The sequence below is a fragment of the Mirounga leonina genome, unplaced genomic scaffold (genome assembly GCF_011800145.1).
Source record: "Mirounga leonina isolate KUSES-001 unplaced genomic scaffold, KU_Mleo_1.0 Mir_171, whole genome shotgun sequence".
NCBI classification, from domain to species: domain Eukaryota; kingdom Metazoa; phylum Chordata; class Mammalia; order Carnivora; family Phocidae; genus Mirounga; species Mirounga leonina.
Window position 1 is genome coordinate 23,261,060 of NW_023270436.1, and position 18,869 is coordinate 23,279,928.

Below are 18,869 nucleotides of genomic sequence, written 5' to 3' on the forward strand. Positions count from 1 at the left end.
TAACGTGCTTTGGAAAGGTCCCCTGAGGGGGAAAATGAGGAGAATTTACCTTCCCATCCATTTCCCACTTCCCACTGGTCATTGTTCAGCCTGTGAGGTGCTAACCTTTTCACATTAGTGGGTTGCAAAAATCCAGTCTCTTGATGGCCCATCAGGAAGCCAGATCCCATACTCTGAGACTAGCATCCCTTCCAAGCCCAGAAATGGAGGGGCGACTCAAGCCAAATGGTGTACCAAGAGAGGTAAGAGAAGAGGTGGTGAGGGGACTCTGAGCTGGCGCATAAGGTTTGTTATTCCATACAGGTGGGTTGGGTTAGTCACTAGCCAAATGCTACATTAACTATTACAGGCTTCCAAGTTCTGATAGCTGGTGTCATATTCTCATCTCTGACAAGGACATTGGCCATCAGAACTGGATGAATATTATTTGGTTGAGAGTCAGTGTGACTCACTTAGAATGATGTTAGTTATGGTTAACCTCTCTTACAGTTATGTTTATGGCAGGTGTTCCATATTTTGTCTCTACTTGTTCTAAGTACTTCAAATATCCACCAAATGTAAAGTAATGCCACAGAAGATTTCTTTTAAAAACTGGCAGAAGATAAATGATCACGTGTGCTGGATATGAGCTCTGACATAACTGGCAGGCCCTAGGACATGGCCTGGTTTGTCTCGAGGCACTGAGGACACCCAGGGCTCGATTAGAATAGATGGTTCGAGGTTGTTGCACACCTCCAAAGCTCGCGTCCCAGGGCAGGTAGGACAGGAGTTGCCACTGCAGCTTGTAGACCCAAGTCCACAGTGTGCTATGAGTGGGGCTTTAACTTTTCCACCATCTGGGCTGGTGGATGGCCCTGGAAGGTCAGCTCTCATAGAAAGGGTTGCCTCAGCCAGAACTCACAATGGGAGAAACAAAAACTTTTATATGCAACATGGGTAGGTGTACCACTCCCAGAAAGCAACCTGAATTTTAGGAAATGTCCCTCCCTGAATTTTAGACCCTTTTGGGACTTACTTTGAAGGCACTGAAATTTTTAAAAAACTGAGTAACAGGACAAAAAATATCACTTTGGCTACTGGTGGAGAATAGATTGACCACAAAACATCTAAGTGAAAGAAAAAAGAACAGAGTTAAATTCCAAGACAAGCAAATGTATTGGACCTTGATGATTTTAGTGGGCCTTTAGTTCCTAAATTCACATGTGCCTCTATATAATTTCTTCCAATAATGCAGAAAAGTAAAACTGAAAAATGAATCTCCTCAAGTCTTTTAATGAAAAGTAACTCTAGTTACAAAGAGTTAAGGTTAAATTTAGATGGTTAAGTCTGCTGGGTGACTGGTAAAGTTTATCTGCTACATTTTCATTTGCTGAAATTCTCTTGTTACTTTTTCATGTCTACTTGTTCTTGTTTTGTTTTTACCAGGTTTTGTTTCACAAATTATTGCTCTTTATTGATGCTATTCCTTCATCTTTAAGAATATTAAGCCTATTTATGTTCATTTAAAAAATATTGTTCTGATAGATCCATTTTTGTCTGAAGTGATTCATCTGCTGAGCATTTGACTTTGTTGTTTTCTTTGTTAGCATTGATTTCCTTCATGGGTTTTGAATTTTGGTTTTCAGTTTGTCTTGACTGGGAGATTCTCCCTCCCTCCCTGAGCCTTACCCACCACTCTACTCTTCTTTTTCTAGTGATTTTTAAAGTGCCTTCGCCTCACTCTTTATAAAGCCTAGTCCAGAACCATATGTTATGATGGGGACTTAGGGCTTCTGTCCTTCAGTGACATTGGGAATATCTCCAACCCTGTCACTGAGCCTGAGGGCAAGTGAATTCTTGGTTCTGGATACAAGATTTCATACCAGCTATGGTCCTGGGCAGAGTGTGATGGCAGCATTAATAGGAATTATTTTTAATTTTGAAGTAACTTAGACCACAGTTTGGAGAATTTCCAGGTTGGTGAACATGTGGAGATTTGGGGACAGTGGCACACTCAGAGAACGTGGAAGCCCCATACCATTTCCCCATACCTTATTCTATGTATCTCTTCCATCTGGCTGTTCCTGAGTTGTGTACTTTTATAATAAACTGGTGATCTACTACTAACAAGAAGTAAAAGAAAGAAAAGAAAAAAAACCTAGACTTACAGAAAAGTTGCAAGTTCAGAGAGTTCTCACATACCCTTCATCTAGCTTCCCCTAATGTTAACATCTTATCTCAGCAAAGTAAAATTGTCAAAAGTGGAAAATTAACGTTGTATGATACTATTAACTAAACCTCTGACTTTATTCATATTTCACAAGTTTTTCTCTAATGTCTTTTTTTAAAAATTTTATAATCCAGTGCAGAATCCCACATTGCATTCAGTGATTTTCTATTCCTATGATCACATCTACTTTTATTAAGGAAGATCTGTCCTTTCTCCCGCATTCATTTATCCTTCCACTATTTACTTACATCAGCATGGACTCAGGGGTATTTATTTTAGTCACTAGATTGTAATCCAAAACAATAGCCACTAGATAACTTCCAGCCCAGCCCTCGTGCCACACAGTGGTCAGGCTTCCGTATACCGTCTCACTCCAGATACTTCTATTCCCCATTTTCCAAAGGAATTTCTGTAACTCTTGGCCACCCCTGCTCCTTTCTTGACATGAGGCCCAGCAAGCCCATTGTTTTTGTTTTGAGACAAAAGTCTAAATCCTTAGCATCACCTGAAAGGCAGTACATTTGGTCCCTACACAATTTTCTAGCTTCATCTTTTTCTCATTCACTCTGTTGTTCTCAATGCTCCAGCCACACATAAGTTTTTCCTATTTTCTCAAAGCTGTAAACTCCACTTGGCCCCATGGTCTTTGCCCTTTCTGTTCCTTCTGTCTAGAACAGTCACCCTCCTCTCTTTTTTGAGCTGAGTCGCAGTGGCATTTTTGGTTAATTACTAGACTGTTTAATAGTGGAACAGTCTCTAGCCTGAAAGCCCTTGAATCTAAAAGGGCAGGCTTCCAATAGGCATGCCCAACCTTGCCAGTAATTTTATAAATTAGGAGTCTCCTTCAAGTGGAAGACATCAGCACCTATGAGCTGGACCTTTCCTCAGATATAAACTACATCATCTTCTCCAAGGACTGTAACCAAAGCAGGAGGGAATTGGAAAAGGTGGCCACTGTTCACATGAAAGCTGAATGTCTTCCCGAGTGTCAAGTCATTTGACTTTTGAACTGGTAGAAGAGGGGTGCCTCAGTGGGTTAAGCATCTGACTCTTGATGTTGGCTCAGGTCATGATCTCAAGGTTGTGAGATGGAGCGGGAAGCCTGCTTCTCCCTCTCCCACTTCCCCTGCTTGTGTTCCCTCTCTCGCTGTCTCTCTCTCTCTCTGTCAAATAAATAAAAAAAATAAATCTTTAAAAAAAAAAGAAGAAGAAAGAAAAAGAAAAAGAAGAAAATAGAACTGGTAGAAGAATCAAGAAAGTAGCAGATGAGGAACAACCAGGGGAAATGAAGAAGCATCAGAGGCCAGCAGAATTGCCAAACAACAACAAAAAAAAGACGAAAAAAAAAAAAAAAAGAATTGCCGAACGAGCTCCTGCCACTGGCAGTGTTATGTGCTGACCAATGGCTCTTCCTTTTCCAACCCTCTCTGTAGAAGGAAATTTGGTATGTTGTGAGGGTTCTGAATTTCCTTTGAGTGTGTGAAGGAGTGAGTTAAGAAGATCCAGTCATGATGGTTGCATCTCCATTTTCAGACTTTGGTCACAGCTGGAAATGACCCACACTTCAGTCACCTCTGCTTCCCCTTACTTTGGTACCATTAGCTCCATAATCTTATAACCGACAAAGGGTCAGTCCCTGTCATGAGGTCACCCTGCGTTAGGCCAGCCATTAACTTCTTCTCATTTGGTGTGGTGGCATCCTTGCCCTGCAGATCTCTGTTGGCCAGGTCACTCCTGCTAGGGGGTACCTCCAAGTTCACCCCCTGAGGTTCCAAGTCTCTAATCTCATTTTCAGTGGCAGATTCCCATCCTGCTCCAACTCTGTGGTTCTGAGGTTTAGTGGAAGGCAGCTGGGATGGAGTTAGATGTCTACGCTGCCTCGCAGGACCCTAGACGGTCAGCCTTCTCCATTTCCTGGTGTCTGCAAGGGCTCAGCCCACCGCAGGCATACCCTGCATTTGGCACTGATGCAGGCCCTCCTCCCTCTTGCCATCTCCCCACTGAGCACCCCTCGGCCAAGCCCCTTCCAGTCAGTCCCACCAGGCATTATCTCCTAGCTCCGACTCCAGGGTCTCTCCAGCTCAAAGGGTCTGAGATTCTGAGGATTTGCCTTGAGGCTTTCTTCAGTTTCGAGCTATTGAGTTTGGGAGCCTCACCCCATACCTTCTCTTGCATCCTACAGAAATCAGGGTGAAATGGCCCACACCTGCCGTGGCACCATCAACCTGTCCACCGCGCACTTTGACACGGAGGACTCTTGCGGTATCGTGCTAACCAGTGGGGCAAGGACCTACCACCTCAAGGCCAGCTCGGAGGTGGAGCGACAGCAGTGGATCACCGCCCTGGAGCTGGCCAAGGCCAAGGCTGTCCACATGATGAGCAGCCACTCAGGTAGTGAGCCCTCAGTGAGCGGGTATACACACAGTGTCGTGGGTCTGGAGAGAGTGGGAATTGAAAGCGTTTGGGTGTGGTGGTGACCAGGAGACCCAGGCTAGTCCAGACCAACCCTGGAAGGTAGAGGTATGTGTTCACCCTTCCTATTCAGCTCCATGTGTCCTCAGCAATGACCTCAGGTGGTCAAGGTTGGCTGGCAGTTCTTGGGATAGAAATATTTGTGGTGAGCAGGGTTGTGTGTGTTTTTCTTTGGACAAGTCTGGTTCCTGGACTTCAGCAGACCCTTCAGATGCTGCAGTGGGTGAGATCCAGAGGCAGCAGCAGGGGTGGGAGTCCAGGACTGTGCACCTGTCCCTGGGGCGAGACTTTTTCCCAGGCCCATTATGGAGACTGAAAAACCATTTAGCCAGAGATGCTGCCTTTGCTGAGGTGGAAGGCCAGCTCAGATATCCTGGGCAAGACATTTAAGTGTTTACTTTAATGCAGTCACTTTCTTAATATGTAATGTCTTTACATGATTCATAAGCCAACAGTTTCAAAAGCACATGCAGTGACTCCTGCCCTTGACTCTTGTTCCCAGCCACACCCACCCTGTGATCCCTCCCAGAGGCAACCAGAGCTACCTTGTGTCTTTTACGTATATATTAAAATTGGTACTTATTTTAAACTAAATGCAGTCTTCCACCTTGCTTTCTTTCCATTTAGCAATATATTTTAGAATTTTTTTCCCTATCAGTACGTAAGAAACTTCCTCCTCGTTTTTACAACAGTCTAGCGCTTTGTTGTACGGATGTATCATAGTTTATTTAACCCAGCATCTGTTGATGAACATTTAGGTTGTTTATTTTGTTATGACACACTGTGCTGCAATGAGTAACCTTGCATTTCATTTCACATTTGCAGAAGTATAAATGAAGTATACGTTCCAGGGGGCGGGGTGGCTGGGTTAACAGAAGTGTGCATTTATAATTCTGAGAGCTTGTCAAGCGGCCCTCCATAGGGGTTATACGATCAGATGCCTGTAGCAGTGTGTGAGAATGCCTGCCTCCCACTGTCTTGTCCACCCAGAGTGAGAGCACATGTTTCTGTCGGGTGAAAACTAGGTCTACACACACACGAGCAGGAAAGATTGGGAAGCTGTGGTTCTTCTGAAGCTAACACAAAATGGTGTGTGTTTCCTTAGACCTATGTGGAGTTCTTTTAGCAAAGCAGGGCTCCAGGTGAGATGAGTCACAGGCTCTGCTCTCCAGGATTATCACATAAGCTGGTTGGGGAGACAGGGAGTCCTGTGGAAGGAGCTCTAGCACAAAGCAGGATGAGAGGGTCTATGATACCAGTCACTATGCCCCATACCTAGTCTCATTGTGTTGGGGTCTCCCCCAGTACTAGCTTCTCAGTGCACATTGAAGGTCACTGAATATCGGTCTGACCTTTTCTTTTGGTCTCACACGTTTGGAGCATGGATCCCCCCCTGACCCGGTGACTCTTCCTTGAGGTCAGCACTCATGTGACTCTGGTGTGTCAACAGTGATGCTGAGCTTGGCAAGGGGTCCCCAGGGTACCACTCCCTTTCCTGTGAAGGAGGATGTTGGGGCCATCTCAGGCAAGGGCTATGCCGAGACCCCCAGTAGGACCTGTGCGCTCTGTTTGGAGGCCTGTGGAAAGCCACTATGGTGAATGCTTGTTAACTCAGCTGGGCAGTGCTAGGAATTGTGAAGCCTGGACTTCTTCTAGGAGAGGTTGGGACCCCAGAGGGAGTTGCCTCAGGCTCACCTTCCTTCCGTTCATACCCCTTGACATAGTCAGGGGCTGGAGACACAGCACATGTCTTGTGTCCCCAGGGGTTAGCCTCCCAGGTAAAGACACAGGACAAACATTCAGGTACAATTCAAGGTAGCACTTGCTATATGTTGATGAGGAATGGATTCTTCTCCTTTGGATATTTTGAAACATAAATGAACTAATGTATGTGAAAGAGAAGCCTTCAGGAAGGTACTGTGCTTGTATAGAAAGGTTGATTATTTCCTGAAAAATAGGTCTTGTAGTAGCATTCTCTGCAAAGCAACACCCTTCTCCCACCATTCTCAGGCTGATGTTGGAGAGTTGTGGTTTGCAACTTTTCACATGGAGTCAGTTTCAGGTAACCCTGAATGAGGGAAGGCAGTCTGGTGTGGTTCTCCTTGACTCTGGCTGATAGCGACCAAGCTAGGTCAAGGGCACTGCAGACAGACCCCCTGCAGGTCATCCCGGGGCCTATCTGTCCCTTTTAGACTGTGGACCATCTCTAATCTAGCAGGAAGCCTACTTCCTACCTCTACTTACTTCTTGAAAACATCTGCTACTCTCCAGCTTTTCTGCCACCCCCCAGTCCAGGCACCATCCCCTTAGCTGGATGCCTGCAACAACCTCCTCACTGTCTTCCTGTTTCCAGTCAGTTCTCCAAACCGCAGGCAGAATGACATATTAAAAAATGGGCATTTAATCCTATAACTGCACAGCTTACAACTCTTGGGTGCCATAAACGAACTAGACTTAACAGACATATACAGAACACTCACTCAACAAAGCAGAACACATGCATTCTTCTCAAGTGCATGTGAAAAATTCTCCATGAAACACTAAATGTTAGGCCACAAAACAAGTCTCAATAGATTTAAGAAGATTGAAATCATACAAAGTATCTTTTCTAACTATAGTGAAATGAAGCTAGAACTCAATTACAGAAGAAACACTAGAAAATTCACAAATATGTAGAAATTAAACAAAACACTCTTGAACAACCCATGATTCAAAGATGAAATCACAAGGGAAATTAGACAATACTTTGAGATGGATGAAAATGAAAACACAACATACCAAAATTTATGGGATACAGCAAAAGCAGTGCTCAGAGGGAAATTTATAGCTATAAAATATGCATTTAAAAAGACAGAAAATCTCAAATCAATAACCAAACCTTCCATCTTAAGGAACTAGATTAAGAAGATCAGACTAAACCAAAGCTAGCAGAAAGAAGGAAACAATAAATATCAGAGTTGAGATAAATGAAATAGAGAATAGAAAAACGATAGCAAAAAATCAGTGAAACTAAAAGTTGATTCTTTGAAACAATCAGTAAAATTGACAAACCTTTTGCTAGACTGATTAGGAAAAAAATAGAGGAGACTCAAATTACTAAAATCAGAAATGAAAATGAGGACATTACTACTGAACTTACAGAAATAAAAAGGATTATAAAACAATACTATGAGCAATTGTGTGTCAAGAAATTAGACAAAATAGATGAAATGGACAAATTCCTAGAAACACACAAGTTACCAAACTGATTGAAGAAGAAATAGAAAATAATAAGTAAAGAATTTGAATCAGTCCTCAAAAATCTCCCAACAAAGAAAAGTCCAGGACCAGATGGTTTCACTGATGAATTCTACTAAACATTTAAAAAGAATTAATACCAATCCTTCTCTAACTTCCAAAACATGAAGAGGAGGGAAACACTTTCTAACTTACTCTGTGTGCCTGGCACTATACCAAAGCCAAACAAAGACATCACAAGAAAAGAAAACTATAGACCATTATCCCTTATGAATATAAATGTAAAACCCCTCAACACAATATCAGCAAACAAAATCCAACAGCATATCAAAAGGGTTATACACATGCTCCCACCAAGTGGGATTTATCCCAGGAATGCAAGGGCAGTTCAACATAAGAAACCAATCAGTATAATACACTACATTGATTAAAGGAAAAAAACCCTCACATGATCATCTCAGCTGACACAGAAAGAGGATTTGACAAAATTCAACACCCTTTCATGATAAAAACATCAGCAAAGGGGGCTCCTGGGTGGCTCAGTCGTTAAGCATCTGCCTTTGGCTCACAGGTCATGATCCCAGGGTTCTGGGATCGAACCCCACATCGGGCTCCCTGCTCAACGGGAAGCCAGCTTCTCCCTCTCCCACTCCCCCTGCTTGTGTTCCTGCTCTTGCTATCTCTTTCTGTGTCAAATAAATAAATAAAATCTTTAAAAAAAAAATCAGCAAAGTCAGACTAGGGGCTAACTTCCTCAACATGATAAAGCGCATTTATGAAAAACCCAGAGCTAACATCATATTCAATGGTTAAAAAACTGGAAGTTTTCCCCTAAGATCAGGAACAAGACAAGAATGCCTATTTTCACCATGGCTATTCTACATTGTACTGGAAGTTTTAGACAAGAAAAGGAAACCAAAGGAAAAATTGGAAAGAAAGCAGTAAACCTTTCTATTAGCAGATGACAAAATCCTATATATAGAAAATCCCCAAGAATACACACACACACACACACACAAAACTATTAAAGCTAATACACAAATTCAGCAAAGCTGCAGGGCACAAGATCAACAAACGTCACTTGTATTTCTCTATACATACAATGAACTCTCCAAAAAGGAAATGAAGAAAATAATTCCACTTAAATATCATCACAAATAATAAAATACTGAGGAATAAATTTAACCAAGGAGATGAGTTGTTCACTGAAAACTAAAAAAACAAAAACAAAAAAATTGCAGAAGAAATTAAAGACCTAAATAAATGGAAAGATGTGTTCATGGATTGGAAGACTTAATATTATTAAGATGGCAATACTGCCCAAAGCAAGGTATAGATTCAATACAATCCATATCAAAATTCCAATGGCCTTTTTTCTTAGAAGTAGAAAAAACCATCCCAGAGAACCCAAAATAGCTAAAACAATCTTGAAAAAGAAGACAAAGTTAGAGAACTCTTTCCAGTTTCAAAACTTACTATAAAGCTATAACAATCAAGGGGCGCCAGGGTGGCACAGTTAGTTAAGCGTCCAACTCTTGGTTTTGGCTCCGGTGGTGATCTCAGGGTCATGAGGTCTCAGAATCGTGAGATTGAGCCCCACATCAGGCTCCACACTCAGCACAGAGTCTGCTTGAGTTTCTCTCTCCCTCTCCCTCTGCCCCTCCCCTCAGCATGCTCTCTCTCTCTAAAATAAATAAATAAATATTTAAGGAAAAAGCTACAACAATCGAAACAGTGTGGTACTGACCTAAGGATAGACATGCAGATCAATGAAATAAAATTGAGAGTCTAGAAATATGGGCAATGGATTTTCAACAAGGGTACCAAGGTCATTCAACAGGGAAATGATAGTCTCTTCCACAAATGGTGCTGAGATGACTGGATGTCCACATGCAAAAGAATGAAGTTGGACCTCTACCTCACACCACATATGATCAAATGCATCAAAGACCTAAATATAAAGGTTAAAACCATAATGCTCTAAGAAAAAAAAAAAAGGAGTAAATCTTCATGACCTTGAGTTTAGCAATGGCCTTTTAGATATGACACCAAAAACACAAGTAGCCAAAGACAAAAAATACATGAATCAGACTTTATCAAAATTTAAAACTTTTGTGCATCTAAGGACACTTACCAAGAAAGGGAAAAGACAATCCACAGAATGGGAGAGAATATTTGCAAGACATGTTTTTTTTTTTTTTTAAAGATTTTATTTATTTATTTGAGACAGAGAGAATGAGAGACAGAGAGCATGAGAGGGAGGAGGGTCAGAGGGAGAAGCAGACTCGCCGCCGAGCAGGGAGCCCGATGCGGGACTTGATCCTGGGACTCCAGGATCATGACCTGAGCCGAAGGCAGTTGCTTAACCAACTGAGCCACCCAGGCGCCCCATGTTTTTTTTTTTTTGTAGTTTTTAATTTTATTATATTATGTTAGTCACCATACAATACATCATTAGTTTTTGATGTAGTGATCCACGATCCATTGTTTTCGTATAACACCCAGTGCTCCATGCAGTACGTGCCCTCCTTAATACCCATCACCGGGCTAAACAATCCCCCCTCCCCCCTCCCCTCTAGAATCCTGTTTGTTTCTCAGGTCCATAGTCTCTCATGGTTCATCTCTCCCTCCAATTCCGCCCCCCATTTTTCCCTTCCTTCTCCTAATGTCCTCCATGTTATTCCTTATGTTCCACAAATAAGTGAAACCATATGATAATTGACTTTCTCTGCTTGACTTATTTCGCTTAGCATAATCTCCTCCAGCCCCATCCATGTTGATGTAAAAGTTGGGTATTCATCTTTTCTGATGGCTAAGTAATATTCCATTGTATATATGGACCACATCTTCTTTATCCATTCATCTGTTGAAGGGCATCTCGGCTCTTTCCACAGTTTGGCTATTGCGGACATTGCTGCTATGAACATTGGGGTGCATATGGCCCTTCTTTTCACTATATCTGTGTCTTTGGGGTAAATACCCAGTAGTGCAATTGCTGGGTCATAGGGTAGCTCTATTTTTAAATTTTTGAGGTACCTCCACACTGTTTTCCAAAGTGGCTGTACCAACTTGCATTCCCACCAACAGTGTAAGAGGGTTCTCCTTTCTCCACAACCTCTCCAACATTTGTTGCTTCTTTCCTGTCCATTTTGGCCATTCTAACTGGTGTAAGGTGGTATCTCAGTGTGGTTTTGATTTGGATTTCCCTGATGGCTAATGATGATGAACATTTTTTCATGTGTCTGTTAGCCATTTGTATGTCTTCTTCAGAGAAGTGTCTGTTCATCTCTTCTGCCCACTTTTTGACTTGATTATTTGTTTTTTGGGTGTTGAGTTTGAGAAGTTCTTTATAGATTTTGGATAGCAGCCCTTTATCTGTAGTGTCATTTGCAAATATCTTCTCCCATTCTGTGGGTTGCCTCTTTGTTTTGTTGACTGTTTCCTTTGCTGTGCAGAAGCTTTTTATCTTGATGAAGTCCCAAAAGTTCATTTTTGCTTTTGTTTCACTAGCTTTTGGAGATGTATCTTGAAAGAAGTTGCTGTGGCCGATGTCAAAGGCCGATGTTACTGCCTATGTTCTCCTCTAGGATTTTGATGGATTCCTGTCTCACATTGAGGTCTTTCATCCACTTTGAGTTTATCTTTGTGAGTGGTGTTAGAGAATGGTCGAGTTTCATTCTTCTGCATGTGGCTGTCCAATTTTCCCATTTATTGAAGAGACTGTCTTTTTTCCATTGCATGTTTTTTCCTGCTTTGTCAAAGATTATTTGACCATAGAGTTGAGGGTCCATATCTGGGTTCTCTATTCCGTTCCATTGGTCTGTATGTCTGTTTTTGTGCCAGTACCATGCTGTGCAAGACATGTTTTTGATGTGTCTAGAATCCAGGATATGAATGGACAGAGTACTTGAATAGAAATTTCTTCAAAGAAGATATCTGAATGGCTAATAAACACATGAAAAGATAATCAACATTGTTAGTCATTAAGAAAATGAAAATCAGAACCACACTTCACACCCATTAGGATGGCTATTATCAAAACAAAAATCAAAATACAACAACAACAATGGAAAGTAAGTGTTGATAGGTATGTGGAAGATTAGAACCCTCAAACACTGCCAGTAGGAATGTAAAATGGTGCAGCCACTGTGGAAAATGTTTTAGTGGTTTCTCACTAAGTTAAACATATAATCACCCATATGACCCTAGCAAATCCACTCCTGGGTATATATCCCAAAGAATCAAAAGTAGGTGTTCAAACAAAAACTTTGTATGGGAATGTTCATAGCACCCACTCTCCACAAGAGCCAAAAGGTGAACATAGCCCTAATGTCCATCATCAGATGAATGGGTGAACAGATGTGGTATATCCATACAATGGAATATTACTGAGCAATGAAAAGGAATGAAGTACTAATACATGCTACAACATGGATGAACCTTGAAAACACGTTTCTTAAAAGAGGCCAGATACAGGAGGTCACATGTTGTATGATTCTATATATATGAAATGTCCAGAATAGGCAGATCCAGAGAGACAGAAAGCAGAGGAGTGGTTGCCAGGAGCTAGGGAGAGAAGGGATGGAAGTGTCTGCTTAATGGGTACAGGGCTTCCTTTTTAGGTGATGAAAGTGTTGTGGAGCTAGAGGTGATGGCTGCACAACATTGTGAATGTACTGAATAGCACTGAATTATACACTTAAAATGGTTAACATGTTAAATTTTATGTGTATTTAACACACACACACGCACACATCTCAGGGAGCTCATCAGTGCTTTCAGGGTAAAATCTGAGCTCCTTACCTTGCATGACAGTCTATGGCCTTCTTCCCTCACTCTTTTCCTGCTCACCATACTCAACTCCTGCCTCAGGACCTTTGTACTTGCTGGCCTCTCCTCTCTGCCTAGAACACTCCTGCTCCTACTCTTGGCCTGCCTGGCTCTCATCCTTCAGGTCTCAGTTCAGCAACACTTCAGAGTGGTTTAAGTTGTTCCCTTCTCCTAAGACAGCTCCATGATAGCATCCTTATTTTCTTCCCTGTGATCTGCCCTCATTAGTGGACTGGCTTGTTTAGTTACTTATTGCCCATCTCTTCCATAAAACCTGAGTTTCTCCAGGGCAGAGAGATCCTGTGTTGTCTTATTTCCGTGGTGACCTCAGGGCCCAGCTCTGGGCTTGGCATTGGGCTCGGTGCCCAGTGCGGGTTTGTTGTGGGGCCAGCATGCACAGCAGCCAGGATACCCTTGTCCATGCTCGAATTGTCCTTGGGGAGGAGGCTTGGGCTGTTGTGGTTTCTCTATACCTGCCACCACTGGAGCAGATGAAGGAACTCATGACATTTCATGGGAGAAAGGAAGGCCAGGCAGAGCCTGCTCATATTGCAAGTTTGAAGGGTCAGAGCTTATGAATGAGAATGCAGACCTGTTTTTTGTTTTTTTCTTTTTTTGTGGCCCTGGGAGACACAAGCAGAACCAGCGGTAGAAGGGGTGAGACCGATTACTGCTTAGGCTGAGAAACAAACCAGTGTACTACAAAAGGGAGGGGATGGTAGGGACATGATGGGAGGTTCCAGCAGAGAATTGGGCTGGGGGTGGGGGTCCCAAGGGTCCTTCAAGACTCCATTGTTGTCCTTCTGGGCTAATTGTGTTTCTTTTGCCATTCATTTTCCAAATTTGGTAGCATGTTCTGTGGTACTGTGGGCTGGGTGCTAAGCAGAGGAGGGTCAGATCTGACCTTGGGCAAGTCCCTGTGTCTCTTGGGACCTCAGTCTCTTTGTCTATAAAATGGATGGTTGGCAAGGCTTCTGACTGAGCTCCCGCCATCTCTGGGGCCTCAGTCAAACCAGTGAATATTTCCCAGCTCCAGATTCCTCATCTTCAGCACCCCTGCTCAGTTACCAGGATTACATGATAATTTTTGGGAAGTGTGTAGTGCTATGGGTGCAACCAATTCCATTCATCCTGGCACTGTGGTCGGGGAGTGTGGCTCAGCACTCATAAATCATCCTGCCCACAGCTGGTAGCAGGTGATAGGACAGAATCATCCGCAGAAGGTCAAGTACTCAGGGTGTTTGAAAAGTGAAGGGAAAAAAATGATTTCGCTCTTTAAATGACCTACCTCCACCAACATGTATTTCCCTGAAATGTGGCACAGCGGTTCTGGAGGGCTGCATTCTGGGGAAGGCGGCTGCTCTCCCTTCTGGCTGGGGACATGCACACTGGTGGGTGCAGAGGGATGAGTCATGGTCATCTTGGGGGTGTGCTTGCCCCTCCTGAATGAGTGTCTGTGTCAGTCAGGAATCTGGGTGCTGGGACAGCCATCTGCAGAGCCCAGGACCTGGACTCCTGGAGCCTGCTTCTCAGCAGCACATGTCTGCCCCTGCTCTCTTGCAGAAGTGAACTGACCCCTTGGGCACCTGAAACTTGGCCTTTTGAGCTTTCCAGTTTTATATTTGTGGCCTTAACTTGCTAGTTGTCTAAAATGGGCCAAAAGAAGGAATCACCTATTTCTAGGCCACAAAAAAACCGAGAGCAAGTAGTTTTTATTATATAAAAAATAACCCCTAGTAGACCTCTGCACAGTATGTGCTCTTGTATATTAACCTTTCAGAGGGAACGAACGTCATTCAAATGGCACAGTCCTACATGAACTCAAACTTCATGAACGAGGCGTGACAGTTCCCATGGAGGTTAGAATGATTTGCAGGTGAATTAGCACAGTGTAAGGTAGGAGGCTGTCACCACTGGGGTGGGTGGGAGAGGAGAACGATGTCAGAGATGGCTACTTATAGGAGCTGAGACCCGAGGTGGGTTTTTGAGGGACAAGAAGGGTTTGAAATATGGAGATGGAGGTGAGGGGGGCAGGGAAGAAGGAAGACTATCCAGGCGGTGGGGATGGGAATGGCTAGAGCAAAGGAATGGATGTGTTCAGAGACCATGGGGGGTTCTATGTGGCTGGGGACACTGCGTGTGTTTGGGCTGCATCATCCCTCAGCCTGGCAGTCATCAAGGGGAGGCTGGAGATCAGTCTGGTAGGGGTGGCCTTGGCAAGATCTTGGGCTAGGGCCTGCATCTGGCTGGGGGCACAGGGCTCCTGGAGGGAGGATGGTAGCCAGAAGGGCTGACTGGTTCAGCAGCTAGAGCATAGAAGCCACCTGCCAGTCCCAGGAGGCCCAAGCACCTTTGGTCAGCAGGAGAAGCCCCCACACAGCAGAAGGACCTACTTTTTGCCCAAGGACTTTGCATCTGATGGTTGGAACACTTCAGTTATTTGGACCCCTTTGAGAAGTGGATTGCTTAACAGTTGCCATTGGGCTCTTCCCTGGGAAGGGCTGATTTGCCTGCACCCCTTCAGAGGGAAGCAAATTGCTTACATATATTTCAAATTATAAGGATTTGAAAGCCGTGAAGCATCATGTCCTGTCAAATGCCCTATAACCCAAGGGCCTTTTCTCCAGTCCATTTGTATTCCCTCTGTTTTGCTTAGTGAAGACCCCCAGATTCTCTCCTACTTATGTATTTGGGGTGTGAATTTGGGGTTCCTTTTTTGAGTTTACATATCCTTATTTGTTACACCTAATTATTATGTCACGTTGATCAGACCCTGAGAGATCAGAAGTACATAGCACTTACAAAAATGACATTGACCTAATTGTCAAATCTTTCTTTCTGCTACATGGGGGAGAAAAGATTTTTCTTTTAACCTTTCTGTAAATAATCACTAAAGAAAATGGACTTTAGCCAAAAATTGGGCAGACTTTTCCAAGTGCATGAGGGGATGCTCAAACTCCCTGGATGTTTTTTCATTTAATGCTCCCTCTGTTTATGGTTGCTTTTTATTGTTGGCACTAGGCTTCTTTTCTGTCTGTGAAAAAAGAAAGCAGTCCAGCAATGTGAGGTTGCTTGAAGCCGAAATGTTCCCTATAAAAGTACAGTGCATGCGTATGTCACAAAGGGCTCTTGATTGGCGTCTTTTTGTGTCCCAGGGACTGGGCCGTGTGTGGGGAACTCAGAGATGAACAGGCCCAGGCCTGGACCCAGCCTTGGAGGAGCTCTCTGGTGGGGGTTGAGAGTAGGCTGCCTGGGTGCCCCTGACTCTTCAGGGGGAGAGATGAGCCAAGCCTGAGGTGGAGTAAGAGGGCCAAGGACACAGGGACACCAGCCCCAGAACCCGTCGCGGGTAAAGGGAGCTGGCATTGGACCCAGCGACCACCCAGCCCAGGCCAGTACTCCCACAAGGAGAGGGCAGAGGACATGGGATGAGGGGGGCAGGCTGAGCCCCCCTATCAGATGGGGCAGGTTGAGGGGCCTTGTGCAATGGAACACTGGAAGGAAGGATTATGGGACAGGGCCATTCAAGAGGACCCAAAGGAACCGAGAGCAATGGCGGGCATGGATGTGGGGTCCACCGTGATGGCGTACTCTAACCCCTGCCCCTCACTGACTCCAGGCCGCATGGCTCACTTCTCTCCAGCCTCCGCGCTCTTATCAGGTCCTGGCTTCCTGGCAGCTGTCCCTCGTCCCTTTGGCCTGCTGTGCTGTAGGCAGTTGGGCCCCAAAGCTGACCATGACGTCTAAAGATGCCTCAAGGGATGAGGTCAGCAGGCCAAGGCCGTGCGGGACCAGCGCGGGACCAGTTCTGCCCTGGTGATTTGGGAAGGCCTGGAGTCTGCATGCAGCCACCGTGTGCCTCTGATCCACAGGACCCGGGAGTGCCCTTGTCCTCCATTTCCTCTTTATGGTGAGGAGGGCAGTGCTCATTTTGGCAACTACCTTGTTTTTGTTGGTTTTATTTTTTACTTATTTATTTTTTTGAATTTTATTTTATTTTATTTAAATTCAATTAATGAACATATGTGTTGTTAGTGTTGGTTGGTTTTAAATGAGGTTCTCTTTTCCTTATTTATCGTCCTTACTGCTTCTTAGGAAGAAATGAACCCACCTGTCCCTACTATCCTCAGTCAGGGTCCTCTGTTGTCCCTCTCTGCCGGAGGGTTCCTCCCTCCCTAGCCTTCAGTCTGTGCTCCTCACTCACAGCCAGCCCGGCTTTGTGGCCAGCCCTGCTCCCCTCCCCCTGTCCTTTGTTCCTTCTTGGAGGCTCCTCTTTCAGCCTCCAGGAAGCCTGTCTCTGGTGCTGACCAGCACCAGGTATTCCAGCTCCTTTACCTGGAGCTGTTCTGCAGGGCCCCTGCTGCTCACCTCTGACCTCCTGCAACTTCACTGGAGGGGGGCGGGTGGGGGGAGGGTCTAGATGACCTGTCCAGCCCAGAGTAAGTTCTGGCATCGTCTTTGGCCGTCTCCTAGGGCTGTCCCCTCTCCCCCTTCCCACCTCTAGGAAGCCTTCCATTGACATGTTGCCATTGCTGACCACATCTTGCTCCCCCCATCACTGATAGTCCCCACATCGGTCTTCAAGCTCCTGAAGACCCTTGTCCTCTGCTTTCTTCTGCCCACCCAGCCTTCCCACTGTGCAGCCTTCCCCGTGGGTCCCCTGTGTGGCCCCTACCTTGCCCCAGGCCCTTCTTGGCCTCTTGACCTTTTAGCACATCCACCTGCCAAAGCCAAGCTGCGATCATCCTGCTTGTGTCCTCCCGTGGGTCTCTGCCCAGCTGCCGTGGAACACTAGAGACAACATCTACTCCTGCCTAGGCTGCAGCTACTGAATGCTCCAGGCAGTGTGCCAGGCCCGGGGAGCCCGAGAGCAGCGAGCGCGCAGAGCTCTAGGAGGCTGGTGGCTGGGGCCTCGGGTGAAGTCCTGGGCAGCTAATCAGGGGACCTTCCAGTGGGGGTGGAGATAGGCAGGGACTCATGTCACCAAAGAGAGCAGAGCTTACCAGCCTTTCAGGACAGTCTTTCCTTCGTCTCAGATGTACAAGATTTTTCTCGTGTGTTATTAGAAGAATCTGTGTGAGGAAGGGCATGGAGTCTTCTGATACTCTGATGAGGAGACAAGCAACCCCCGGCTGGATGATTTACTCTTAGCAGCTTCTGAAATGTGGGCCTCGGTTGACAATGGAAGGCTTTATCTGGTGTCTGCAGCTGCCATCTGGTGGCTGGATGAAGGCCCTGCTGAGATTGCGCTGGGCTGCTGGGGCTGGCTTGCGTGTGTGCCTTTGCTCACTCACTTGTCGTTTTAAAAAGGTCCCTGTGGATGGAATATTGTGCAGCCATCAAAAGGAATGAGATCTTGCCATTTGCAACGAGGGTATTATGTTGAGTGAAATAAGTCAAACAGAGAAAGACATGTATCATATGATCTCACTGATATGAGGAATTCTTAATCGCAGGAAACAAACTGAGGGTTGTTGGAGTGGGGGGTGGGGTGGGAGGGATGGGGGGACTGGGTGATAGACACTGGGGAGGGTATGTGCTCTGGTAAGCGCTGTGAATTGTGCAAGACTATTGAATCTCAGATCTGTACCTCTGAAACAAATAATGCAATATATGTTAAGAAAAAAAAAAGAAGAAGAAGAAGAAGGTAGTGGGAGGGGAAGAATGAAGCGGGGGAAATCGGAGTGGTAGACGAACCATGAGAGACGATGGACTCTGAAAAACAAACTGAGGGTTCTAGAGGGGAGGGGGGTGGGAGGATGGGTTAGCCTGGTGGTGGGTATTGAGGAGGGCACATTCTGCATGGAGCACTGGGTGTTGTGCACAAACAATGAATCATGGAACACTTCATCTAAAACTAATGATGTAATGTATGGGGATTAACATAAGAATAAAATAAAAAATAATAAAAAATAATAATAAAAAAAAAAGGTCCCTGTGGGGTCATCAGAATGTGGTACCTTTGGGGAGAACAGCACAACCAGGAGAGTGAATTTACATCTAGGTAGACCCCTGCTCTGAGAGGGGCAAGTGACCAAGGCCAGGGTCATGCCCACCTCCAGCATTTGCCTCCTCTCCATGCTGCTCATTCATCTAAATCTTGGCATCTTGGTGCCCCTAC

At 44.8% G+C, this 18,869-nt stretch overlaps 1 protein-coding gene across 2 annotated transcripts in view; it reads left to right on the top strand.

Annotated features, from left to right (window-relative positions):
- Positions 1 to 18,869, top strand: part of OSBP2 (oxysterol binding protein 2) — a 167,563-nt gene that overhangs the window by 28,669 nt on the left and 120,025 nt on the right. For both annotated transcript variants that reach the window (XM_035017376.1, XM_035017377.1), the window contains exon 2: positions 4,392 to 4,600. In XM_035017376.1, coding sequence (XP_034873267.1) covers positions 4,392 to 4,600 — 209 coding nt within the window. The remainder of the gene's footprint in view (positions 1 to 4,391; positions 4,601 to 18,869) is intronic.